This window comes from Galeopterus variegatus, unplaced genomic scaffold, assembly GCF_000696425.1.
Source record: "Galeopterus variegatus unplaced genomic scaffold, G_variegatus-3.0.2 Scaffold119, whole genome shotgun sequence".
Taxonomy (NCBI): domain Eukaryota; kingdom Metazoa; phylum Chordata; class Mammalia; order Dermoptera; family Cynocephalidae; genus Galeopterus; species Galeopterus variegatus.
The window spans coordinates 412696-438759 of NW_007726230.1; the positions used below are offsets into that span (position 1 = coordinate 412696).

Genomic DNA, 26064 nt, shown 5'->3' on the forward strand with positions numbered 1-26064 from the left:
CTCTCCTTGGGTCCGGAAGCCAGGCTGGGCAGGAGGCCCCTGGAGCAGTGGTGGGTGAGATGGTGCTGACCCTCATCCTCCCAGGCATGACCTCAGGTCCCTACACACTCAGGAGGACGTGATGGAGGCCCAGAGCCTGCTGCAGCAGCACCAGGAGTTTGGGCGGCTCCTGGGCACCCTGGACACTCGGGCTGAGGCTCTGCAGGCACATGGCGAGAAGCTGGTTCAGAGCCAACACCCTGCTGCACACAAGTGAGTTTAGCCTCAGGATGCAGTACCTGCCACCCCTTCTTTCTCAGCCTGCACAGACTGCTGCCCTGAGGCTGGGGGCGGGGGGCAGTGCAGAGGGGTGCACCCTGGGCTGGGGTGGGCCTCGGGGCAAAGTGAAGCTCTTCCCCATACCCTCCCTTGCCTCCACCTGCCCTCCAGGGTCAGAGAGCAGCTGCAGAGTGTCCAGATGCAATGGGCACGGGTCCAGGAGAGGAGCAAGCAGAGGAGGAGGCAGCTGTTGGCTTCCCTCCAGCTCCAGGTGAGGGGCCAGGCCCAGGGGGCATGAGGCCTTCCCGAAAGGAAGCCCACTGCTGTGCTAACAAGGGTGAGACTATATGGAGCACTTTACAGTTCACAAAGCACTTTCCCACACATTATGTCATTAGTCCTCACAACGCCTATTGTGAGGCAGGCATATGGCTCAGATGTTCCTCATGGTGAAGGCTAGGCCACAGGGCTGTCAGGCACAGCTGGGCTAAAGTCCAGGCCTCAAGACTAATCCCCACACTCTCCCTCATCCTGCAGTCGCCTTCCCCCAGCATTTCTGCCCACACGTTAGACCTGGCATGGGTTGTGGGCACCAGCGGCAGACCTTGGCTCTACCAGATATTGTTCCACCCCACATAGCAACTCAGGGCTGGGCTAGTCCACAGGCCTCCCAGAGCTTCAGCCTATTTGGAGAAAGATGGGCATACGCGATCTAATGTGGGCTGGAGTCACAAGGACAGGCGCTCCTCCTCTCTGGGCACAGTGACTCCATCCCCATTCGGGGAGCAGTAGCCTCAGGCCCCACCTCTCTTATACCAGAGAATTGGTTCTGGGTCCTGCTCTTCCCCAAAGGGATTCCTGAGACCCTTCTTCCTAGAGGTAGGTCCTTGCACCAGCCCTCACCCCTGGCTGTGAAACCCACTCTCTGCTGGTTTTGGGACAGGAATGGAAGCAGGACGTGGCGGGGCTGATGCTGTGGATGGAGGAGAAGGGTCTGATGGTGGCAGATGAGTCCTCCCGAGCACCCAGCAACATCCTGCAGAAGCTCAAGAGGCATGAAGCAGCCAAGAGCGAGCTGCTGGCCACCCGTGGGCATGTGGAGGGCCTGCAGCAGGTGGGGGACACTGAGCAGAGGGTGCAGGGCCTTCTCATTCCCAGCATACACTGCACCACACAGTTTCATGGAGCTTAGTCACTGAAAAGAATCAACTCTGGTTACCATGGAGCCAGGATCCCCCAGCTGCCTCCTTCACTCAGCTGAGCCCCTGGCCTTGTGCCCAAACCAGCCCAGAAAGCTGTTGCTGTCTCTCTCCACAACTCTCCAGGGCCAGTCCGAGATCCTGCCCCTGCACCAAAAAAAGGCCCTTCCCAGCATCAGCCTAGTGCCTGCTCACCTGCTCTACTTGCAGGAGTTGGAAGAAACCCTCCTACCTCTGCCCACAGTACTGGGACCACATGAACTGCTCGAGCCCAGGCAACCTGTGGAATGCAGCTTGTGGCCAGCATCACCATTTCTGCCACTTGGGTCCAGCCTGCTATGGCCACTCATGGCACCAGCAGCTCAGCAGAACTCACTGGGCCTCTCTCTCCACTGTAGGTTGGGAGAGAGCTGTTGAGCAGCAGGCCCCCTGCCCGGGAGGACATACAGGCCAGGCTTCAGGGCCTGAGTAGCAAGTGGGAAGAGTTGAACCACCAGATGGCAGAGCGTGGGAACAAGCTCTGGCAGGCTAGACAGCAGGAGCAGCTCCTGGGGCTGATGCAGGTTTGCTAGAGAGGGGGCAGGGCACGGGGGGATACTGAGGCTGGGCTGGGGCGGGGTGGGAGCGGGCAAGATGGAAAGGGAGGGGCGAGTCTGGTGTTCTCTCAGCTTTTGGAGGCCTCTGGCCTATCACAAGTTGAGCATGGCTTTATCCATCGATAGGCCAGTACAGGGTTGTCTCCTGTGTGTCCAGTCTCTGCTCAGCACAGCTTGAGCCCCATGGGGAGAAAGAGTAGGAGGGGACACGGGAAGGTTTGGGCAGTGCTGTTTGGGGGTTGACAACGGTGGGGAGAGAGGTTCCCAATAGGTCCCTGGTGAATCTGGTGCTACAGGAACTACAGTCTTAGAGCCCAAGAAGGGCCACCTGCTATGCTGTATATGTAGAGCCTAATACAGCCCCCTGCACCCCTCCTCAGGATGCCAAGCAGAAGATGGAGCAGCTAGAGGGGGCCCTGCACAGTGCAGAAATGGGGCAGGACCTACGCTCGAGCCAGGGGCTGCAGAAACAGCATCGCCAACTGGAGAGTGAGAGTGAAGCCCTGGCCGGCCAGATGGGTGCCCTTGCCTTACAAGCCCACCGCATAGCCAATTCCCAGATCATCCTGGAGGGGACCCAGAAACTCCTCCAGAGGTGGGGCCCTGTGCACCCACTCGCCTGTTTGTTCCATCTCCACCCTGCTGTGTGTCACCCACCCCCCACCCTTGTCACATGTGAACTTAATGGCCAGCAGGGTGGCACCTACAGGACCTGGGGGTGTCCAAACCCTGTTCCCTTATGAGTAGTCTTTCCCACAGAAGGAGAGTTAAGCATCCTGAGCAGGACACCCCACAGTCTGAAGTCAGGCGGGTCATCTAGGTGGCAAGGTGGGGCCCTGGAGCCCTCTAGCTGCCTCCCCCTCATCAGATGAGGCTTTTCTGTTCCCCAGCCTTGTTCCTCATGGGTCCTTGCTGGGCTGAAGAAAGAACCAGGGACCTTGTCCTCACCTGTTCCCATCCTCTCCCATCTCTTCTCCCTCTGCCCAGGTTTGAGGCCCTGCAGGGACATCTGGCCACCCGGCGCCTGCAACTACAGGCCTCTGTTGAGCTGTACCAGTTCTACCACCTGAGCAGCATGGAGCTTCTGTGGGTGGCCGAGCACATGCCCAGTACCAGCCACACCAACTACGCCATGTGCATGGATGGTGCCCAGAGCCTTCGTCACAAGCACAAGGTGATGGCCCACTTTTTCTCCCAAGGTCCCTGGTGTCCCAGTCCTCTGCCACTATTCAGGGTGTTCTGGCCTCTAAACCCCATCCCTGGGTGTCCTGATTTCCAAATCTCTGCCCCAGCTATTCTTGGCCTGGGGGTCTTGCCATGACTGGGGCCTGCTCTAGACACCTGTGGTTAAGGGACTCCCAGAGGCAACAGATTCTCATGCTGTTCTCTGGCAGGAGCTCCAGGCTGAGCTGAAAGCTCACCAGGGACAGGTGCAACAGGTGCTGGGTTCTGGATGGAGCCTTGCAGCCTCAGGGCACCCCCAAGCCCAGCACATTGTGGAGCAGTGCCAGAAGTTAGAAGGCCGCTGGGCAGAGCTGGAGCAGGCGGGTGAGACACAGGCCCGGCACCTGCAGCAGGCCATGGCTCTCCAGCAGGTATGATGCAGAGAGCATGGGGAAGGGGCAGTGGCAGAAGTCAGGGCAGGCTCTCTGAGGAAGGATCTGTGGGACTCTTAGGGAGGTGGATCAGTAGCGAGAGCTAGCTGGTCCCAAGGTGGGCACAGAAGCTCTTTTGTGCAGGCTGCTGGAGAACAATGGCAGGATGTCCCTAAGGGGTGATGGAGGGTCCTGTTTGTGATCATCAAGGTGAGTTGGCACCATTCTTGGCAGTACTTTCTGGATGTGTCAGAGCTGGAGGGCTGGGTGGAGGAGAAGTGGCTGCTGGTGAGTAGTCAGGACCACGGCAGAGATGAGGCAGCCACCTTCAGGCTCATTAAGAAGCATCAGGTACCATGTCATGAGCATCCCCATACCATGTGGACTTGGGTGATGATGGACCATGAGGAGAGGTCTGTCACACTCCCAAAGGCATGTCCTACTTCTCGGAGGCACAGAACCATGCTCTTTCTGGCTGAAGACATGGCAGCCCCAGCCCCACCACCTACCCAAATCCTGTGGCACCCCACTCCTCCCCAGCATTCCCCGTCTTCCAAGGCAACCCCAGGTGCTGTGACCGAAGAGCTTTCTTCCTTCTTTAGTCTCTTTACCAGGCTTGCCTCTCCCTGCAGTCTCAGGGTTTCTCTGCCTTCTCTTGCCTCCTCTCCTCCCCCTAGCACTTTTCTACTCTCTTGGCGTCACCTGCTCCAGCCCTCTCTGTGTCTTGCACAGGAGTCTTCCTCTCAGGCTTTGCATACTATCCTTTGAGTTAGCCAAATGCCCTTCCTGAAACCTACCTCTTCCCACAAACATCCCCAGATTAAAAAGGGAGGGAGGCCTGGAAGCCCCCTCCTCATTCTTGGAATTGGGCTCCCGGAGTCACACAGTTCCAAAGCCTGGACCCCACAGAAATCTGGTTCCTGCTGTCGCTGAAGTGTCCTGTCTGGACATTTTTCTGCATGGCAGCAGTGTTCACTGTTTCAGTGTGTCTTGTGACTGTGGACCTTCAGGGAGCCATTCTTAAAGGGCTTTTGTCTGTAGCCGTGGCTGCATGGAGCTTCCAGGTTCCAGGCACACTGGCAGTTTACTTAATTCTGTCCATCTCTTACACTTTGATGTTGGGGTCCAGAATAATGCCTCCCATACCCTCCCTTCATTGGCATTTATTACCCAGTATTTACCCTTTCCCGCTAAACAATGAGCCCTCTGAGGGCACAGACCATGTCTTCATTTTATGGAACAATAACTACTCCATCGATATTGGGTATGTAGATGATGGATGGGTGGGTGGATGGGTGGGTGGATCAATGGGTGGGCAGATGGGTAGATGAATGGGTGTGTGAATTGATGGGTGAATGAATGGGGGGCAGATGGGTGAGTGGATGGATAGATGAGTGAGGCACCCAGTCTGAGCCTGGCACATCCTTGTGCATTGGCAGGCTCTGCAGCAAGAACTAGCTATTTATTGGAACTCCATGGAGGAGCTTGACCAGAGGGCCCAAGCCCTCACTGGCCCCAAGGCCCCTGAGCAGCTGGGTGTGGTGCAGGAGAGGCTCCGGAAGCAATTGCATGCTCTGCAGGACTTGGCAGCCACACGGTGAGTGGCATTGTGGCCCATCATCAGCGGGTACAGGGTGCCTAGCCACAGTTAACTGTTCCCATCTGGCAGCTCAAAGTAGAAAGGAACCCATGACCCCATGCCCACAGAGGTATGTGAGAAGAGGGATGAAGGGCCAGCCCGTGGCTCACTTGGGAGAGTGTGGTGCTGATAACACCAAGGCCACGGATTCGGGTCCCTATATAGGGATGGCCGGTTAGCTCACTGGGGAGAGCGTGGTGCTGACAACACCAAGTCAAGGGTTAAGATCCCCTTACCGGTCATCTTTTTTTTAAAAAAAGAAGAGGGATGAGTCTTGGCTGTGTTTTTCTCACTTCTTTCCATGAATTCTTCAGTGAGGGCCCACTGGGCAGGAACTTGGATCCCCCAACTCCCAGCTACCCATCTCTTCCCCACATCCATACCCTCTCTGCCCCTACGCTGGCCTTCCTATATCTAAGTCTCCCTGAATCCTGAGCCACAGGCCTGGGCAAAGACCATGAATAGCCCCAACCTTCAGGTCACCCCCTTTGACTGGCCCGGCTATCCCTAGGGGGATGGGCAGCTAACTTCTGGGAAAACACGGCTATCAACACAGGGCCCGGGAGCTGGAGGGGACCCTGAAGCTGCAGGAGTTCATGAGGGAGGCCAAGGACCTGCAGAGCTGGCTGGCTAGCCAGATACAGGTGGCCAGAGGAGGAGAGAGCCTCGGAGAGGATGGCGAGCATGTCCTGGTGAGGAGAGGGCTGGGCACACCGAGGCAGAACGCTGGAGAGGGAGGCTGGCCCCAGCTGGGCTGTATGGAGAAGGGGGCGGTGAGAGTTGCAAGCCTGGCTGAGGACAGGCCTTCTGAGCAGAGCAGGCAGGTGCTGTACCTGTCCAATCCACATTGCCCACTTGGTCACTGAGGTGCCTCACTTGCTGTCTGACCAGCCAGGGACCACCCTGTTACCCTCTCCCACCTTCTCCTCAGCACCTCTGTGCCAAGTTTGCCAAGTTTCAGCGCCAAGTGGAGATGGGTGGCCACCGGGTGGCAGCCTGCCAGCAGCTGGCGGAGAGCCTGATGGAGTGTGGGCACAGCGCTGCCTCCGAGGCCCATCAGACGCAGCAGGATCTGCAGTGAGTGCCCAGTAGGCCAGGCCCAGGCACGGTGCTGGATAGGTGGCATGCTCCAAGGGCCACATTGGCTCTGCCTGCCTACAGGATGTCTGGAGAGGGGGCTGGTTCCAGGGAAGCTGAGCCTGCCATGGCTGGCATGGCCTGTGAAAAGCGGTGAGGCCGGGGATGCAGGCCAGAGAGCCGTGCCCAGACCCCCAGGGCACTTTTCCAAACCACCAACTCCCAGGACTCAGGAGGAGCTATAGGCAGAGACTGCCTGGGCTGGGGGTTGGGGCCCTCCATGAGCTTCCCCACCTCCTGTGCTTAGCCCTGGCACAGCCTTACCACACCACATGCCTAGCTGCCCACCAGCTGGTTTGGATCCACCCCCAGCCTGTGAGCTTTGAGGCAAGGTCATGACTTGTTCATAATCCCTAGCACAGAGTCTGGCCTGGTAGAAACCCGAGGCGCTCAGCAAGAGTTTGCTGAGCAAATGAGGAATGGAGAGATGTGGCCTCTGCCCTCAAAGTGTTTGTAATCTGATTGACATACTGAGAATCAAACACGCAAGATGTAAGGAGGATCCGAGAGCATAGATATCAATCAAGTGCTGAGCAGTAAACAGCAAAGGACTAAATTCACAGTAAAGCCAGCAGACAGGATCCAGGGAGAAAGGTTTGCAGGCAGAGTGAAAGCAGAAGAAGGCTTTAGGAAGGGGAAAGACCCATTCAGGAGCTTTGGGCAAATCCTGGATACAACCCAAGGACGAAGAGGGCTGACCAGACCTAGCAAGGGAGGGACGAGAGGCTGGGCCACAGCTGATCTATTGCTGGTCTTTTGCATGTCTGGGGACAGGACTGCCTGGTCGGAGCTTTGGGAACTGACCCAGGCCCGAGGCCGCCTGCTCCGAGATGCCAAAACCACCCTCGAAGTTCACAGAGACCTGTTGGAAGCCCTCACCCTGGTCCAGGTGTGAGCCCAGGGGAAGGAAGGGGATTCTTTCTAGAAGTGGATCCCCCCAGGCCCAGTGCCCGCCCTCCATTCCTGATCCTTTTGACTGTCTCCTCTCCTCAGGAGAAAGCCACTAGCCTCCCTACTGATGTGGTCCAGGACCTGCATGGGGTGGAGGCCCAGCTAAGGAGACACAAGGGGCTGGAGTGTGAACTTGTGGGCATGGAGCGGCAGGTGAGCCCAGGCTGCTGCCTCTCCCACATGCCCCTGCAGGCCCCCCTCAGACCTGGCCCATCTGTTCCTCTAAACTCTCCACTCTTCCTCAGCCTCCAGTTGGGCCACTTGTTCATGGCAGGGCATGGCCCAAGGAGGGCCTGAGTTCCCAGGCAAGGGATACATCTGTGGGATGGTCAGGCCCTTCAACCTTCGGGAAGACACTACCCTTCCCTCCCTATCCTTTACCCTGACCCCAGCTGCAGGAACTGCTGGAGACTGGAGGCAGAGTGCAGAAGCTGTATCCAGGGCCTCAGGCCAATGCCGTGCAGCAGAGGCAGCAGGCTGTGATGCAAGCCTGGGAGGCCTTGCGGCTGCGTGTGGAGCAGCACAGGGCCCAGCTGGAGCGGGCATGCCTCCTGGCCCGCTTCCACACAGCGGTGAGGGCTCCTGCCCCATGGGGTGTGTGTGTTGTACTGTGTGTGTGAAGCACTAATGAGGACCTCCAGATCCAGACGGAAAACAACTGTGGACATAAGGTGGAAGAGCATGGGCCCACCTGGGTGTCAGTCTGGCTGGTCAGAAGGATGAGCACATGGGGCGTAGCAGTGACTCCTTAGGTTTGGGTCAGCACCAGTCCAGGCGAGTGTTTGGCAGCCACGCAGGGTCCCAGTCAGGGATGGGGAGTAAGAACAGCCCAGGAAAGCCCATAATTGGAGACCCAGGTGTTCTAGACAGTGATCTCTGGATCAGTCAGCATCTATTTAACATCTGTGTTCAGCTCTCTGCTAGGAACCTTGGGTGAGAGAGGAAGGTGATGTAGAAGCTATGGAAGATAGAATCGCTGCCCTCATGGAGCCTAACTACCTGGGGAGATGAGCCTAATATCCCGAAGAGTCAGATTGCGACAGTGGTCCTTGGCCATGGGCTGTCCCAGGACTACCATGTACCACTGCCTCGTAGACCAGGAGGCCCAAGCTATGGTGCTGCAAAAAGGCTTGTTTCAGGACTCAACGCTGCCACTATCTAGCAGTGGGGGCTTAAGCAAGGCACTTAACCCTAGGTTGTTACCCTGTTTGTCAAGTACCTGGAGTTTACAAACTCTTCCACATACGTGTGCTATTTACCCTTCTTTCTCTATGCAATGAGATGCTTGGGCAAGAACCCAAGGTCCTTCCAGCTCTCATATTGTGTGATTGTCCAGTTTGTAAGTGTTCAATTGGTAGTTCAGAGGACACAGAGGGCAAGAGAGCTGCCCAGGTCCCAGGGATGTCTTCATGAGGCAGAAAAGGCCTTGGCCCTTGAAGAATGGGTGAGCTTTCATTCCCATCAGCCAGCCCTGTATTCAGCCAGCTGATCTTGCTAGCTGCTCTTCCTCTCACTGACTCATCCAGGTGTGCTTTGTAGAGACGGAAAGGAAAGGAGGCACTTCTTAGCAGGAAGGGCAGCAAGAGCACAGGGTGGAGTCAAGTCTTGGCGGGGTCTGGAACACATGGAGGGTCTGTGGACCTGGGAAGATCAGGTTGGATGAGAAGGGAGAGACCAGGTGACAAAGGGCAATGTGTGCCTCACCCAAGGCCCTGAGCCAGGACAGCTCGGGCTACTCCAATGTGAGTGAATTCAAGTGGGCCGTAACTGTGCCTCAGCACCCAGTTCTCCATCCGCCAGCCCAGCTCTCACCAGGCTCTCCTTCTGTCTCCCTGGGATCAGGTACAAGACTATGCCTCCTGGGCAGCCAGTGTGCGGCGGGAAATGCAGGTAGAGGAGAGCTGCCAGGAGCCCGGCAGTGGCCCGCTAAAGCTCAGTGCCCACCAGCAGCTTCGGGCGGAGCTGGAGGCCCGGGAGGAGCTGCAGCAGCGGGCCATCCAGCTGGGCCAGCAGGCACTTCTGGCTGCAGGGACACCAACCAAGGAGGTGGGCCCCCTTTCCTGTTGCCCCCCAGGCTACCCTGGCCTGCCCTAGGCTATGCTTAGCCACCAGGCTCCTTGCCTAACCATGCCATTCCAGCCTGTCCTCAGAGGCCTTCCTTGGGATCTATTTCCCGTCCGTGCCACCCTCCCCAGCCCAGGCTCCCCATGTGCCCATCCGCAGGTCCAAGAAGGGATGCGAGCCCTGCAGGATGAGAGGGACCAGGTGTTCCAGGCCTGGGAGAGGAAGCAAGAGAAGCTGCAGGCTGCACAGCGGGAACAGCGCTTCCTCAGAGAGTGTGGCCACCTGGATAAGATCTTCACGGCCCAGGAGGCAGGTCCCTGCCCCTGCGTGTGCACACAGCCTCCTTCTCTTCTTGTTTTCCCTCCTCTCTGCTCATCCCCCTTCTTCCTGGGTCTCTGGCTTTTTCTCTGATATGGAGCACAGAGGCTGTGCATTAGTCCTCCTAGGTGCCCAGGGTGGAGCACTGAGGCACCTGGGCTTCCACCCGCATTCCCCAGGCCAGGTCAGGGCCTTCTCCTCCCTATTCCCTACCCTAGGCTGTGCCCCAAGGGAGTTGACCGGAGGTCGGTCATGCTCCCCACTTTGTGCAGAGGTTGTGGTGTTGCTAGCCGCCAACCTGGACTCCCACATCCATGCTTAGGCTCATGTCAGCCCTTGCTGGGCACTTCTAAGGCCCCACCTGACCTGAGGCCCCTCACTCCACTTAGAGTTCCCAGAAGCACTGCCTTAACACTGATGACTGCAGACAGAGGGGTGAGCTGGCTGGAAGTCCTTGCTGGCCTCTGACTTTTCCATGGGCTGATCCAGGTCTCCCTGAAAACCAGTGCCCTGGGGTGCTCAGTGGAAGAGGTGGAGCAGCTGATCCGCAAGCATGAGGACTTCCAGAAGGTGCTGACATCCCAGGACAAGAAGGTAATGGGCTGGGGGAGTATTGCCTGGGCACGGTCAGAGTGTTGGGGCTGGAGGGAGAGTCCTGACATGGTGTGCATGGTACGTACCCAGATGCAGTGCTGATGTGCCTGTGGGACTGGGGTGCCTGGCTGGGGGTGCTGCACGCTTGTAGACCCCATCTGTGCAGTCAGTTGGCCTTTCTTTGACATCTGTAATATCTCTCCTTAATTGCACAGAAGCAGGATGAATATTACCTTTTTCTAATTAAAATCTTTCTCCACATAAAATGTTCTTTAAAAACCACAGTCTACCAGAAAAATATAGTAGAGTTTACATGCACATTTATTTTTAAAGCATTTGCAGGTGCAGTATAGGGAGTTATTCTGATATTTGGCCTGTTGCCAAGGCTAAAGCTAAAACAATTCAGTTCTACTGGCCTAAAGTGAAGAAAGAATGTGGCTAAAGAAGAGGGCCCAGGATGGGGTAGGCCTCACTGCAGGGGCCGAAGGGGGCATTTGTCCACATCAACGTGGTCACTGGGGAGCAGCTCTGTTCTGGGTTCTTGCCGGGAGGATCGGCCAGCCCTTGGCCATGCATAGCTAAGGAAATACCTTCAGGATCCTGGAAGAAAGGGCTGCGAGCCCTGTGGGCCAGCCCTCACTCCAGCCCCCCACGGTGGGAGAACAGCAGGCTGTTCCCCGGCCCCACAGGAGGTGGCTCTGCGTGAGCAGCTGCAGACACTCCAGGGCCCCAGGCTGCAGGACTTGCTTCACACAGTGCTGGAGCATCGGGCTCGAGTGAAGCAGCTGGCAGAGAGCCGGGGACACGCCCTGCACACCGCCCTGCTGGTGGCCAGCTTCACCAGGGCCGCGACCCAGGTCAGGGGCCACCCCTAGCCCAGTGCCTTCCACTTGGACCACATTTTAGAGTTTATGGATGACCGTCCCACCATGACCCTGTGATGGGGATGCCAAGGTGTGGAGAGCTATGGGGTCCCCTGAGCCATGCTGGAGCCCAGAACATTTGATTCTAAGCCCCTGTGTGTGGGGGCCCCATCTGTTTCTTGAGCTCTAGCAGGGCCAGGGCAAAGAGGTGAGGAATGGAGCAGAACAGCCTAGTATCCCAGGAGTAGGGGACCCACACCTCCAAAATGAGGTTCCTGGGCTAGAACCAGTGGTTCTCATTTACCAGGCACACTGCCAGCCCTGCCCCTGAGGCCAGTAGTCAGCCACCCGGGAACAGCTGAGACATGGGCCTGGGGGACGTGTCTGTGGGCAGAGGCAGTGTGGAGCATCATGGGATTCATGTGCCCACACCATCAGGCTGAGGACTGGATCCAGGAGCGGGTCCAGCAGCTGAAAGAGCCCATCTCTCCCGGGGACTTGAAAGATACGTTGAAGCACCTGCACAAACACCAGGACTTTGAGGCTGAGGTCCAGGCCCATGAGGAGGTCGTGACCTCTGTTGCCAAGGTAACAGCCAGGCCCTCAGACCCATGCCTGCCCCAAAGTGTGGATTCCAGGATGGCCAAGGGGCAGGGTCTTAGGCAAGTAAAGGTGGCAGGTGAGCTCGCCTGTGTCCCTCTCTCCCAGAAAGGTGAGACCCTCCTGGCACAGAGCAACCCTGGGAGAGGAGAGGTCTCCCAGACGTTGCAGGCACTGCAGACGCACTGGGAGAAACTGAAGCAGGCGGTGGCGCTCCGGGGCCAGGACCTGGAAGACAAGCTGAACTTCCTGGAGTTCCTGCAGAGGGTGGACCTCGCAGAGGCCTGGATCCAGGAGAAGGTGGAGGCCCAGCTGGGCAGGGACAGAGCTGGGGGCCAGAAGCCGCGGGGCTGAGATGGGTCAGGGAGGAGCCCAGGCCTACAGTTCTCTGGTTCCGTGATGGGAGGGAGCCCTGTCCGGAAGTCCCAAAAGCCTCCAGCTGCTCTGACACTGCCCCAGCAATGGGTGCCAGGGGGTTGGGTGTGCCTGGGACTGGGGCTCAGAATGCTGCCCTCACCCAACTTGGTCTCCACAGGAGGTGACAGTGAATGTCAGCAACTTGGGCCAGGATCTCCAGCACTGCCTGCGGGTCTGCAGCTGGCTCCGTGAGTTCCAAGGAGCCTTGGCCAGGGTAGGAGCCATGCACAGGGGAGGGTTAGCCACAGCGTCCCCACTTTGGGAAACAGTGCAGGGTAGTGAAAGCGCATGGGTTCTAGAGCCAGGTGTAGGCTCAGGTGTTGGTGCCGCACTTCTTGCTGAGGCAGGCTTCCTGCCAAGCCTCAGTTTCTTCATCTTTAAGATGGGGATAACGCTTACCTCAGAGGTAAGAGAGCGTGTATGTGTGCTGGTGGTTCCCTGGATCTGTACGCATGATATAACTGCATAGACCTATGCTCCCCACCACACAGATGAGTACATGCAAAAACTGATGAAATCTGAATACGGTCTAGTCTGGTTGGTAGTATTTTACCCATGTCAATTCCTGGTTTTGATATTACATTATAGTTACATTAGATGCCACCATGAGGGAAGCTGGGGAAAGGGTACATGGACCTCTCTGTACTACTTTTGCAATTTCCTGTATATCTAAATTATTTCAAAATTTTTTTAAAAGATAGTACAGTTGGCCCTCCGTATCCATGGTTTCCACATTCATGAATTCAACCAACCATGGATTGAAAATATTTGGGGGAAAAAATTCTATAAAGTTCCAAAATGCAAAACTTGAATTTGCCATGCACTGAGTACTACATTGAATCCGTGAGAAGAAATGTGTAGTCACTGTGTTAGGTATTGTAAGTAATCTAGAGATGATGTCAAGTATATGGGAGGATGTGCATAGGTTATATGCAAATACTCCATTTTATATGAGGGATTTGAGCATCTGTGGACTTGGTATCCACAGAGGGTCTTGGAACCAGTCCCCACAGATACCGAGGGATGATGTACATATGGCTGGATGTAGTGGATATTCAGTGCCCTCCTTCAGCGTGACTATTTCAGCATCTCCACACCCCACATATATACACTAAAAATCTATTTCTGTTATGTGGTACAGAGGAAAGAAATTTGGCAAATTTATTCACAGTCAGGTGTTAGAGACCAACTATGCTAACCTCATCCTCCTGATATAAGTAGATACGATTTTTTAAAGGCTGCAATGCTGAAACTTAAGATATCCTTTGCTAGTAATGGAATTTCACAGATGCTATGCCAGACGCTATAGTAGGAAGAGAGCACGACCTTAGAGGAGCTGAGCTTGAGTCCTGGCCATGCCACAAATGAGCCGTGCGAGCCTCTGAGCTCTGCTCTGGCATCTGTAAAAGGACACTCTCAGGGGGCAGGAAGCCTACAAACCCCTGTCGGGGGTCCCCTCCCTGTGTACCTGTAAGCCCCGCCCAGTGTGCAAGCAGCGGTAGCTTCAGCCCAGGCGAGTCCTTGGGGCTGGGACACCCAAACCCCAGGAGGCTGGAGCTCACCATTTTATTCCACCCCTCCCTTTGCTTCACTTATCCCAAGAAGGTGCATGTTAACTTTAAAAGCTTCTGTTAATGAGCATGTGCCTGCCCTCCCCTCCTACCTTGTTCCCAACCTGGGGAACACATGTGTGGTCTCAGAGATGATGGTGGAACTGCAGGCGCCTAGCTGCTCTTGCTCACTGCACAAGGTGGCCTCGGCACCTGCTGTGGTAGAGGAAGAAGCTGCCTCCCTCCCCAAACATGCTGCTCCTCACACTCCATGAAGCCTAGGCAGACCCTCTGAGTGCCAGCTGCAGTGCAAAGAAGTGGCGCTGAGCAGTGGTACCAGTGCCCTCACCTGTACCTCCCCTGCAGGACATGGCAGCAGGTGATGCCCACGTTAGGATCATCAATGACTTGTCACTACAGCTCAAGAACCGGGATCCTGAGGAAGTCAAGATCATCTGCCAGCGGCGAAGCCAGCTTAACACCAGGCCAGTACCAGGGCAGAGAGGGCAGTGGGCCTGGAGAGCGTTGGAGGGCCACTTCAGAGCCCAGGTTACCCCACCACCCCTCCACCAGGTGGATGAGTTTCCATAGCAACCTGCTCCGGTACCAGCAGCAGCTCGAAGGGGCCCTGGAGATACACACATTGTCCCGAGAGCTAGACAATGTCACTGAGTGGATTGGGGAGAAGGTAAGCAGCGGAAAGTGGTCCCACTGTGCGCTGCAAGTGAACGCAATTGGAAGGGGGCACCGCCTAGAGTCTTCCATGTGTCTTACCCCTCGCCTGCCTCTCCTTTTCAGCTGGACACTTGGAGGTAGGTCCCACTAGTGGCCACCAGGGACATCTGGTGGGCTGGCTCTCAGGATCAACTCCAGACCATGGCAGCCCCATTGCAGGCTTGGGGGCTAGCCCACTTGCCTCCTTTCTCCACCAAATGCATGGTGGGTCCAGAGGCCAAGCACACACTCTTGTTTCCTCCTGTCCCTGAACAAGCTCAGTACCACGGGAGGTTTGCCCCAGGATTGTGTCAGCAACCACAGGGAAATGCAGGCTAAAAGCTGGCAAAGGCGGAAGCTGAGAAGTTATAATGCCAGCTGAGAAGCCTTCTGTGAAGCAGTTGGTGCCTGTTCTGGGCGTGCCCAGCTGTCCTCCTCCTCTGTTTCCCACCCTCATACAGCAGGCCCGGGCCTGTCTGTCCATACTGGCTCCTTTTTCTTCAGAGTTCCCCCTAAAGGGCTGAGAGTCCCATGAGACAGTATACGAGGAACACCACATAAATGAGATTCTCACCTCAGAGGAAACTGCCAATCCAAAGTCGTCCTCCTTCACATAAGGAAGGGACCTCTGGTGGGGGCCAGAGCCCTGCTCTGGCCCACTGAGGGCAGTGGGAAGGCAATCATGCTGAGTACTTGCTTCCCACACAGAAACCCTGGGGCAGCCAGGCAAGTAACAGTCCCTTTCCCCCTCAGGCTGCCCTGATCCAGGCCCTGAACTACAGGAAAGATCTGGAGAGCGTGCAGAGGCTGCTGTGGAGACACGAGGAGCTGGCACAGGAAATGCGCCTCATCCAGGCCCAGGTGGAGGTGTGCAGCTGGGTGTGGAGGCAGGGAATGCCCAGGGCACCTCCTCTGCAGGATCTGGGCAGACACAAGGCAGAGTGGGCCTCAGCATCTTGAGAGCCACACAACAGGGCCTCCTGCAGCAGGGAGCTCCCCTGCCCTAGCCTCTGACCTGGCTTCCCCCACAGTCTTTGGAGCGTAAGGTGGGCCACCTCTGCCAGAGAAGCCCTGGGGCAACCCACAGCCTCAGTCGCAAGCAGCAAGAGATGATGGACAGCTGGTGGCAACTCCAGAGCAGGGCCCGAAAGCGGTAAGAACCCTGGGGACTTCAGTCCCTTGTTGACCCATGCCCTCCAGCATCTCAGTCCCTGCACTTCCTTTGGCCCGTTTTCCCCTAAGATTCTCTATAGTCACCCCATTAATTCCCAACCTGTGGGCCCTTCTGTGGCTGAGGGCGTTAAGGGCAGGAGAAGACACTGGTGGGCACAGGGGGAGAGAGGGCTCAGAGGCCCTGGGACTAGCTGATGAGCCCTGTGGGCAGGAGGGCGTCGCTGGATGCCTTGCACCAAGCTCAGAAACTCCAGGCAATGCTGCAGGAATTGCTGGTCTGGGCACGGAGGCTACGGGCTGAGATGGACATGCGAAGGGCTCCCAGCAGCCCTGCGGAAGCGCAGCATATGTTAGAAGAGCACCAGGAGCGCAAGGTAAGGGGGCCGGTGGGACCCTGGGACCTTTGCCTCCTCACTGCCCTCCACCTTCCTCTGATCCCCACTTCTCTTGGGTCCTGTCTCAGTCTCCCGCCCTGCCTTGCTCCACTTCCATCTCACCCCTCAGCTGTCTTCCCCATCTCTCCTCCTTCCTACGGGGCCTCCTCCAGGCCTTGAGGCCTTGGGCTCTAAGGATCTGAGCCCAACCTTGTTCCAGGCTGAGCTGGACTCCCGGACAGACAGCATCAGCCTGGCCCGAAGCACTGGGCAGCAGCTGCTTGAAGCTGGGCACCCATCCACCCCCGCCATTCGCCAGGCCCTGGTCGGTTTAGAACAGGAGCTGAGCAGCCTGGAAGGGGCCTGGCAGCAGCACCAGCTGCAGCTGCAGCAGGCCCTGGAGCTACAGGTAGGCACAATCTCACCCCAGCCTCCAGCCTGCCCCCACTTGTTGGGGCCCACACTGACCTCACAGCCCCTGGTCACAGCTAATGCCAGAGGGACTGCTGTGCGAGGGGCTCTCCCCAACATTCACCACTCAGCCTCTCCAGAACGCGTCTTGCCTGCCGTGGACTCATTCTGTGGAGCCAGCCCCAGGCCCCTGGTTCCCCCCACCTGGGCCACCAAAAGGACCACTCCACCTGCAGTGACTGGACCCTTCACTGACTTCCTCTTGCCTTTTCCTTTCTCACCAGCTGTTTCTGAGCTCTGTGGAGAAGATAGAACGTTGGCTCTGCAGCAAGGAAGTCTCCCCAGCCAGTGAGGGTCTCGGGGTAGGTGCCCAGCAGAAGGGGCAGGATTTACAAGAGCAGTGTTAGGGATCAAACCAGCCCAAGCTGCCTGAGCTCCCCAGGCCAGGATCAGGCTCTTCTGTGGCATCTCCCCCCTCTTGACCACGTTGGTCATTGAGCAGTTACTTACGCATCAATCCTGTCCTGTGGGGAATGCCACTGGAGCTTAGAGAGCAGGCATGTGGCCCTCACCTGTTCTTGCCTTCTTCCTTCTGCCCTCGTCACCTCTGCCCCTCATTTCCCACACACCCAGAGGTTTATTTTCCCACCACCATCCCAACCCCAGTGGCAAATGAGTGTAACTCGTGGAAGACCTCAGAGAATAATTAGGGGCTGACACAGACTTACTGGGATTGCAGAGGAGAGTATTCATGTTATGTGAAAGAACTGCCTTCCCTGGAAATCTTGACATGTGACCCTCATCCCACTGCCTCCCCTGGCTACGAATCACTGTCCTAAAGCCAGATACAGCCTTAAGGAACTGGAGGGATGTGTCTGGGCAGAGCAGTCGCTTTGGGGATGAGTGTTTGTAGGATGGATCTATGTGGGAAGGTAGATTGCTTGGGGTGGGAAGGGACAGTATCAGGTTCCCTGCTCCCACCAGGACCCCTTGGCCAATGTGGAGACCCTCCTTCAGAAGCACAAGATGTTTGAGCAGGACCTGAAGGCACAGGCAGAAAAGATCAGCACGCTGGAGGCCACAGCCCACAACCTGCACCAGGGTGGACACCCCGAGGCCCTGAGCGCCCTGGACAGGTGCCAGGCCGTGCTGCTGAGGTGCGTCTGGCTCTGGGCTGATGGGAGCCATAGGTGGGCTGTGTGGGCATCTGGTATCCTTGCTCTTCCCTTCCTGCCTTTGCACCTCTTGGCCCAGGCTCCCTAGCCTTTTCAAAGGACTAAAGTCAGATGCGGTGAGTCTCCCCACTCCTGGCCCTGCAGTGCGTCAGCCTGTTATGGGCATCAAACAGCACGTGGAAAATCTCACTTCCTTCTTCATTCAGCTGAGATAAAGGGGAGTTTTACAAAGGAGCTTGTACTAGGAAACTGAGAGAAAAATTAAATGGAAGGTTCCAGAGCACAGTGGTTAAGCATCCAGGGTCAGACAATCCTGAGTCCTCTGCTGCCCACTAATGGCAGGACTTTAGACAAATTCCTTTTCATCATAGCTCAGCCTGCATCTGCAAGGCAGGATGTAATACCTGCCCTCTTAGGGCTGGGGTGAGGAATGGAAAAAGGTTCCCTGATGTCTCAGCATGGTGTCCGGCCCTCACGGGCAGGCTGGCAGCCTTCTTATGCTCAGCCATAGATGCGCATGAGACACCAGGCTCCACCTTTTTCCTCACAGAAGTCCAGCTTCTCAGACTTTTAGATCAAAGCAGCTATGGCCAAAAGCTAGATCCCAAGCTGGCAAGGCCCTCTGTCCTTCCCAGAGAGCCTACTAGTCCCCACAAATTTTGTGACTCCTTGTGCTGGTGCCCTGGCAGGGGCCGGGGCTATCCCCTTTCCAGTATTGCAGGTGGACCCCACCTGGGTAACCATGGAGGTCTTTGAATTGACAAATGGAAAACATTGGTTCACTGGTCTCTGTTAACACCCCCTCCCCCAGTCACCTCAGGTGGCTCCTGGCAGGCCTAGCTGCCCCCCAGCACAGCACCATCATGGCCCCCTCCACTCCCAGGCTGCTGCCATCCTCTAGGAGGGTGTTTCCATTCATTCAAGCCTCTCTCCATCTCCCGCACCCACCACACCCTTTGGCAGCAAGGGGCATGCTCACACAAGCATGAGGAATACGCTGATGGGGAGGTGTGTGTGTGGATCTGGAGGGGAATTAGAACTTCTTATCTTGTTCAGTTTATAGATCTCATTTATAATTTCTATTTATATAATGTGCATATGGCAATGTACTTAATATATTGGTACAGAGGCACACATGCAAGGGTGCTTCAAAAAGTTCATGGAAAGATTTGTGTTATCTTTTCATTCTATTTTTCCACAAACTTTTTGAAGAAATCTCATATACTGTAAATCAGTATGTAATATATGTTATATATTAAATTGTTATAAATATTATAAATATATTAAATAATTAAATGTTTTATTAAATATTATATAGATGGGGGGGTTGGTTTTTTACTGGCAAGGGGGAGTTGGCTGGTATGGGGATCCAAACCCATGAACTTGGTGCTCTAAGGCTGTGCTCTAACCAACTGAGCTAACTGGCCAGCCCGTTTTCTTTTTTTCTTTTTGATGATATTATTTACTTATATATATCTAGAAAGGGGGATGCTTGCTTAAAAAATTGTTACTAATAGCAATGCATGATCAAAAAATCAGTTTAAACACTGTATTAGCCTACTTGGGCTGCTATAACAAAATACCACAGACTGGGTGGTATGAACAGAAACTTTTTTCCTCACAATTCTGGAGGCTAGAAATCCAAGCTGCGGGTGTTGACAGGGTTGGTTTCTTCTGAGGCCTCTCTCCTTGGCTTGCAGATAGTCGTCTTTTCCCTGTGTCCTCACGTGATCTTCCCTCTGTGTCTGTGTGCTAATCTCTTTTTATAAAAATACTAGTCATTGGATTAGGGCCCATCCATATAACCTCATTTTAACTCAATTATCTCTTTAAAGATCTTGTCTCCAAATACAGTCACATTCTGAGGTACTAGGGGGTAGGATTAAAACATAAAAATTTGAGGGAACACAATTCAGCTCATAACAGACACTAATAAAGAGGGGAAGTACAATGTGCCTTTATTTCAAAGAGAACCCCAGACTCAGGGTATATTGATCCCCAAGAAAGGATGTTCTAGGCTAGAAGGGTACGCATGTATGCACATGTCACACACACACACACACACACACACACACACACACACACACACACACACACACACACACACACACACACACACACACACACACACACACACACACACACACACACACACACACACACACACACACACACACACACACACACACACACCTGTGGCAGCTCTAGGTCCTGATGGGCCGCCCATGGAACCCTCCTTCTGACAGGAAAGAGGCCCTCCTGGAGCGAGCCAGGGCCCATCGTCATCAGTTGGAGGAGCTCCAGCAGCTGAAGACTTTCCTGCAGGATTCCTATGAGGTTCCCCTTATGTGGGGTGGGAAGTGGTTGTTGGGGAGGAAAAGAGTTGCCCCAGGGAAAGGCCACCCTTACTCTGGGGCACCCAAGAGGTTAGGGGGATGGGAGGGCCATAGGCAGCAGAGCCTGATAGTCCCTGTATGCCCAGATGGTTTTGTGGCTGAGGGAGAAGAACCAGGTGGCCTTGGAGGAGGGTTGGAGGGACCCAACCATGCTGCAGGCCCAGTTGCAGAAGCAGCAGAATTTCCAGGCTGAGCTGGACATGAGCATGCACCAACAACAAGAGCTGCAGACGGTGAGGCCCTTTAGGGCTGGGGGGCCAGAAGACAGCCCTTCAGGCTAGGGCACCGGGCAACCCCACCAAGCCCTGGCAGCCGGTTTTGAACCATAGTAACAGCTGGCCAAGGTTCATTGAATGCTTTCTGTATGCGGGCACCACACTAAGCACTGAAGTGTAGTGAGAAGCAGTTGCTTCCCCTGGGCACCCTCTCCAAAAGTGGTGCCTTTTCAATAATTTTAAAGATAATATTTTGAGAGTCAGCCCGGGGCTCACTCGGGAGAGTGTGGTGCTGATAACACCAAGGCCAAGGGTTCGGATCCCTATATAAAGATGGCTGGTTAGCTCACTTGGGAGAGCGTGGTGCTGACAACACCAAGTCAAGGGTTAAGATCCCCTTACCAGTCATCATTTAAAAATAATAATAATAATAATATTTTGACGTGATCAGGGCATATCCAGCAGTCCTGTGGGTGAAGGAGTCAAAACATAGCACCGTTTTTACATAACATTCTCTTTCCCACTCACAAAGGCAGGTCCTGACCCCTGGCTAGCTCCTTCTGATATAAGAACCCTGCAATGTATTTTATATGCTCTATCTCATTTAAACAAAATAACCATTATTATCTCCATTACATGAATGAGGAAAATGAGGCTCAGAAAGGTTAAGAAACTTGCCCAAGATCACACAGCTAGCACACAGAGACGCTTCAGCTGTGGGGCTGGTGGGTGGAGCCAACACAAGTGCCCTGGAACCACCAGTCCTGAGTCCATGTGTGTCATCTTGTGGCTGTAGGAGGGACAGAAACTGCTGCAGGGGAGCCACCTGGCCTCAGAGGCCATCCAGGAGCGGCTGCAGGAGCTGGAAGAGCTCTGGGGTGAGCTACAGGCCAACTGCCAGAGAAAGGTGGCCAAGCTACAAGAGGCCTGCGAGGTGAGGCTATGTGGGCCACAGAGCAGCTGGACAGGACTCCAGGCCTGTCTCATGCCCACCTCACATTCTGCTTCAGGCCCTGTGTCTACGGCGGAGCATGGAAGAACTGGAGAGCTGGCTGGAGCCTGTGGAGGTGGAGCTGAGAGCCTATGGCAGGGGCCAGGACCTGCTTGTGGTGGGCGAGCTCCTAGGGGCACAGAAGGAGCTGGAGGCAGCAGTGGACAGGCAGGCCAGGCAGGCGCAGGCCCTGTTGGGTCAGGCCCAGGCCTTGGTACAGAAAGGCCACTGCCTCATCCAAGACACAGAAGAGCAGGCCCAGCAGTTGCTCCGGAGGTAGATCCGCTTGTGCTCCCAGGCTCAGTCTGCATCCTCCTCAGCCTCCTCTTCCCTGCCTTCCTGGGGCACACCCACCCCTGCCCCCAGCTCTTGTCTTTCATCTCTTTCCTCTGCCCACAATGAGGAGCACAGAGTGGGTGAGCTCTGTGTCACCGCCTAGCCCTAATACTGATGACCATGGTCCCTGCCTTTCCTGGTCCCACTCTCCACTGCTGCAGGTTCGACAGCCTGCGGGAGCCCCTGCAGGAGCGTAGGGCAGCCCTGGAGGCCCAGAGCCTCCTCTTGCAGTTCTTCAGGGACGTCGATGAGGAAATGGCTTGGGTGCAGGAGAAGATGCCCCTGGCCACCACCCAGGACTACGGCCAGAGCCTGAGTGCTGTGCAGCATCTGCAGGAGAAGCACCAGGTGTCTCTCAGCCCACCTTGACAGGGGGTCTTGAGGGGGCTGTCCTCAGAAGTGAGCAGGGCTCAGCAGCCAAGGAAAGGGCACTGTGGCCCAGCTAGGAACTTTGCCTGTGGGAACTTTTGGGGGTACCCTGGATTCTTTGGGTGTCACAGGAACAGAAAACTCCTTGAAAGCAAGTCTGGAATTTCATGAGGCTTCAGAGGCTTCTTGGGGGGGGTTTCCCGAGTGTCTAGAGCATCCCCGGTCCATCTTCCTCCTCCTCCACAGAACTTGGAGAGTGAAATGAGCAGCCACGAGTCTCTGACCCGGGCAGTGGTGGGCACCGGGCATAAGCTGGTGCAGGCTGGGCACTTTGCCACCCATGAGGTGGCCGCCCGGGTGCAGCAGCTGGAGAAGGCCATGGACCACCTGCGGACAGAGGCAGCAAGGAGGAGACTGCTGCTGCAGCAGGCTTGGGAGGCCCAGCAGTTTCTGACGGAGGTGAGGGGTGCTATGGAGTGCAAAGGAGCCGAGGGCTGTGAGGAGAGCACCCAGAGTGTGTGCGGGGCTAGAAGGGGACTCTCATGGAGGGCTCCGGGATCTGTGCACATTCTGTCTCCTCCAGTGGGTGGTCTCCTGCCCCCAAGGTCTTTCTCTAGCATGTTTCCCAGGAAACAGGCCACTGTCTTGTTCATTTTGTTTAACTGCTTCTTCTAAACCAGTGGTTCTCTGCCAGTGCTTTTACATGAGAATCACCTAGAAACTCCACCTCGCAATTATAGCTAAATTACCTCATAGTGGTGAATATATTTGCAGAGGAAGAAAAACTCAAGAAAATATCCTAATAAGAAATGAAAGGGAGAAACTCACTTCAAGTAATATTTGCCGAAATTTGGGTTTATTATATTAAGTGGCAAAAGCAAAATCTATGCCTATGAACCAAGAATAAAGCATCTTTATTTTGCATGGAAAAAAAATAACCTAGAAAGGTTAAGAAACACTGATGCTCAGGCTCCATTCCAGACCAAATGAGAATCTTTGATTCTGGTGGGGCCCAGGCATAGTGAGTTTTTAAAGCTTTCCAGGTGACTCTAATGTGCTGCCAGGTTGAGATCCACTGCTCTAAGAGAAAACTGGTCTCTACTGTCAACCCAGCTCCTAGAGGCAGGATCCTGGCTGTCCGAACGGGGCTGTGTCCTGGACAGCGAGGACATGGGCCAGAATGCCGAGGCCACACAGGCCCTTCTGCGGCGGCTGGAAGCCATCAGGAGAGATCTGGAGGGATTCAGCCCACGCATGGAACAGCTGCACCAGACAGCAACACTCCTGGAGGGCAGGCAGAACCCAGAAAGGTGGGCCAGAGCCATACCCATCTGGGGAGGAGAAAAGAGAAGGGTGCTCCCTGCGGAAGTGGCATGAATCTGGTCCAATTTAGAGGAAGGGCCTCAGTCCAGGCTCTTTCCTGCCGCAGCCGCAAGGTGCTAGCTCGGCTGCAGGCAGTGAGGCACGCCCATATGGAGCTGCTGCGGAGGGCAGAGGGCAGGGGACAAGGCCTGCAGGAACAGCTGCAGCTGCACCAACTGGAGCAGGAGACCCTACTCCTTGACGCCTGGCTGACCACCAAGGTGACCACTGCCGAGTCTCAGGACTATGGGCAGGACCTGGAAGGCGTTAAGGTGAGTTGCTCCTGAGCAAGCCTACGTGAGACTGAGCAGCGGCAAGGAAGGTGTGCATTTGGGAGATGAAGGGATGCTCAGGAGCGAGCAGAAAGGAAATTGGAGGGAGTGTCTCTGGAAGGATCCCTGTGGTTCTAGAACCAGGGCTGAGGAACGTTGGAGCCCTCATTCTGGCAAGCCTTTTGTGAGCTTTGAGAGCTGCTGGACACCACCTCCAGAGTGACTCTCCCTGACCGCACACCCTTGCAGGTGCTGGAAGAGAAGTTTGATGCTTTCAGAAAGGAAGTCCTGAGCTTGGGGCAGGCCAAGATGAAGGCCCTGAGGGAGATGGCAGGTGCCCTGGAACGAGGAGCTCCCAGGTGCTACCCCCAGATTCAAGCCCAGAAGAGCCGTATGGAGGCCACTTGGGAGAGGCTGGACAAGGCAATAAAAGCCCGCACAGAGGTAGGTGCCAATAGGCTAGGCCAGGCCAAGGCAGCCAAGGGGTGGAGGCAGCTGTCCTTACTGCCTGGATCAAGGACAAACAGACCCACGTGTGGGCACGGGGGGGAGGGGGGAGCTGCCTCTAACTTTCAGCAGCAAGCAGATCAGGAGCCTTAGTCTTCCACCTCCACCCCTCTCCACTGATTTGGTTTCTTCCTAGCACAGTTCACACGTCAAGAAGAAACAGAAAGCATGGCCCCTTAAGCCCTCCCTAAGCACGGACTTCAGGTCTTACAAGACACATCTTGTTCTCTCTTGTCCTTAACCACACACTTTAACTCTGCGTGGTTTCATCATACTATGGCAAGACCTCATCCTTCTCCCTCACTCCACTCACTTCCTCCTCCAATCTAAATGCTCTGAGAGGACTGCATCCCAAGTAAATCTCCAGCTTTTTTCCAGGCCCTTAACTCTCAGCCACAGCTGGCTATTTCTATCAGAGCAACTCAGCTTTCCAGGCCCCTGATAGACCAGCCTGGAAGATGCCATCTCTGTGGGCCCTGGGCTGGGGCAGCCTCCTAAGTTGATCCTCCCCTCCTCTCGTGGCCCCATCAGACATGCTGCAGGTGGTGCTGCCTGGGCCCAGCCTATTCCCTCATCGGGACCCATCCCCACCCACTTCAGGGCTTCATGTCTGCCTTTCTTGTGACGTGTGCCCTGAAGGCCCACTCCTCACCAAATAACCCTGGGCCCTACCACATCGTCAGTAACAGTATAGTTCATTGGATAGCTGCCACATCTAGGACACTTTCTGTACCTGGGGGTTCTGAATCAGTCACTAAGCCCCCTGGTCCTACTTGTTCAAAAGGAGGTGGCCCAGGAGGCCATGTCTCCAGGGAGTCAGGAGCCCTGGGAGTAGAGCTTGGCCCCAAGCAGATGCTCCCTCCTTTCCCAGAACCTGGCCACAGCCCACAAGGTCCGCAGCTTGGAACAGGTGGCAGCTGAGCTCCGGGACTGGATGCAGGAGAAAACCACTCTCGTGGAGGGAGACGACCGTGGCCACAGCCTGTCATCCATGCAGACCCTGCAGCAACAGCATAAGCGGCTGGGGGTGAGGGCCCATGCCTACCGGCCTGCTTCTCTGAGCCCCTCCCTGAAGGCAGTGGGTGAGGGGACCCCAGAGGAAAGAAGTGAAGGGACCTGTCTATCTCAACCCCTCTCCTGAGGCGATAGGTGGGGGCCCTCCCATTCCAGGAACTCCTCCCTAGAAACCCAGATCCCTTCCCTCAGGGACCTGGGACTCAGCCCAAGTTGTGGAGCAGAGTGGAGGTGGCTCCTCTGAGAGGCCTGGGTGCTCCTGAATGGGAAGCATGCATCAGTTCATTGGGGAGACTGAGGCCCAATCTTGTGTTCTGATTGCAGAAGGAACTAGCAGCTATGGAGAAGAAGGTGGCACGGGTGCAGATGGAGGCCTGCCAGCTGGGCCAGCTACACCCTGCAGCTCAGGAGAGCCTGGCTGAGTGGCTGGCCAAGGTGCAGGAAGCCTGGGCCACCCTGGAGGCAAAGGCCCAGGAGCGGGGCCAGTGGCTGGTACAGGCTGCCCAGGGCCACGCCTTCCTCAGGCGCTGTCGAGAACTGCTGTAGGTGGTGTCCTGCCTCAGCTGTTGCCTCAGCTCTGTCCTGCCCTTGCTCCCCAGGCTGCTGTGCCAGCCCTGACAGCAGCTTCCTTTCCCTTCCCCACAGAGCATGGGCTCAGGACAGGCAGGCACTGGTGTCCTCAGAGGAGCTGGCTGGGGACATGGTAGAGGCTGAGCGGCTCCTTGAACAGCATGAGGAGCTCGGGCAAGAACTCAAGGAACACTGCCTTCAAGCCCAGCACATACTGCAGGAAGGGCAGCAGCTGGTGGACAGCAGCCACTTCATGTCCCCAGAGGTGGGAGCACAGGGGCTGGGCCTGGGGTTGAGCTGGGGACAGCCCGATTGCCCAAGGCCTCAGAACACCTAGCAGATATGGAAACCAGCAGGACAGCAAGGCTGAGCCAAGGGGTGGAGAGAGAGGCCAAGAGGGAGAA

At 55.8% G+C, this 26064-nt stretch overlaps 1 protein-coding gene across 1 annotated transcript in view; it reads left to right on the plus strand.

Moving 5' to 3' along the window:
* The window catches only part of SPTBN5 (spectrin, beta, non-erythrocytic 5), a 50175-nt gene that overhangs the window by 18924 nt on the left and 5187 nt on the right, over positions 1-26064 (plus strand). Inside the window, 41 exon segments of the mRNA XM_008587757.1 lie at positions 113-252; positions 430-529; positions 1202-1372; positions 1856-2020; positions 2434-2648; positions 3041-3227; positions 3448-3648; positions 3883-3999; positions 5088-5245; positions 5844-5979; positions 6219-6364; positions 7199-7313; positions 7418-7528; positions 7768-7947; positions 9218-9421; positions 9599-9748; positions 10247-10351; positions 11041-11208; positions 11653-11802; positions 11923-12114; positions 12350-12445; positions 14148-14266; positions 14355-14469; positions 15249-15362; positions 15527-15648; positions 15880-16042; positions 16263-16451; positions 16738-16815; positions 17438-17610; positions 19875-19965; positions 20111-20257; positions 21036-21173; positions 21250-21506; positions 21728-21914; positions 22182-22394; positions 23049-23245; positions 23365-23569; positions 23819-24013; positions 24948-25103; positions 25415-25632; positions 25736-25925. Of these exon segments, the coding sequence (XP_008585979.1) occupies positions 113-252; positions 430-529; positions 1202-1372; positions 1856-2020; positions 2434-2648; positions 3041-3227; positions 3448-3648; positions 3883-3999; positions 5088-5245; positions 5844-5979; positions 6219-6364; positions 7199-7313; positions 7418-7528; positions 7768-7947; positions 9218-9421; positions 9599-9748; positions 10247-10351; positions 11041-11208; positions 11653-11802; positions 11923-12114; positions 12350-12445; positions 14148-14266; positions 14355-14469; positions 15249-15362; positions 15527-15648; positions 15880-16042; positions 16263-16451; positions 16738-16815; positions 17438-17610; positions 19875-19965; positions 20111-20257; positions 21036-21173; positions 21250-21506; positions 21728-21914; positions 22182-22394; positions 23049-23245; positions 23365-23569; positions 23819-24013; positions 24948-25103; positions 25415-25632; positions 25736-25925 (6474 nt within the window).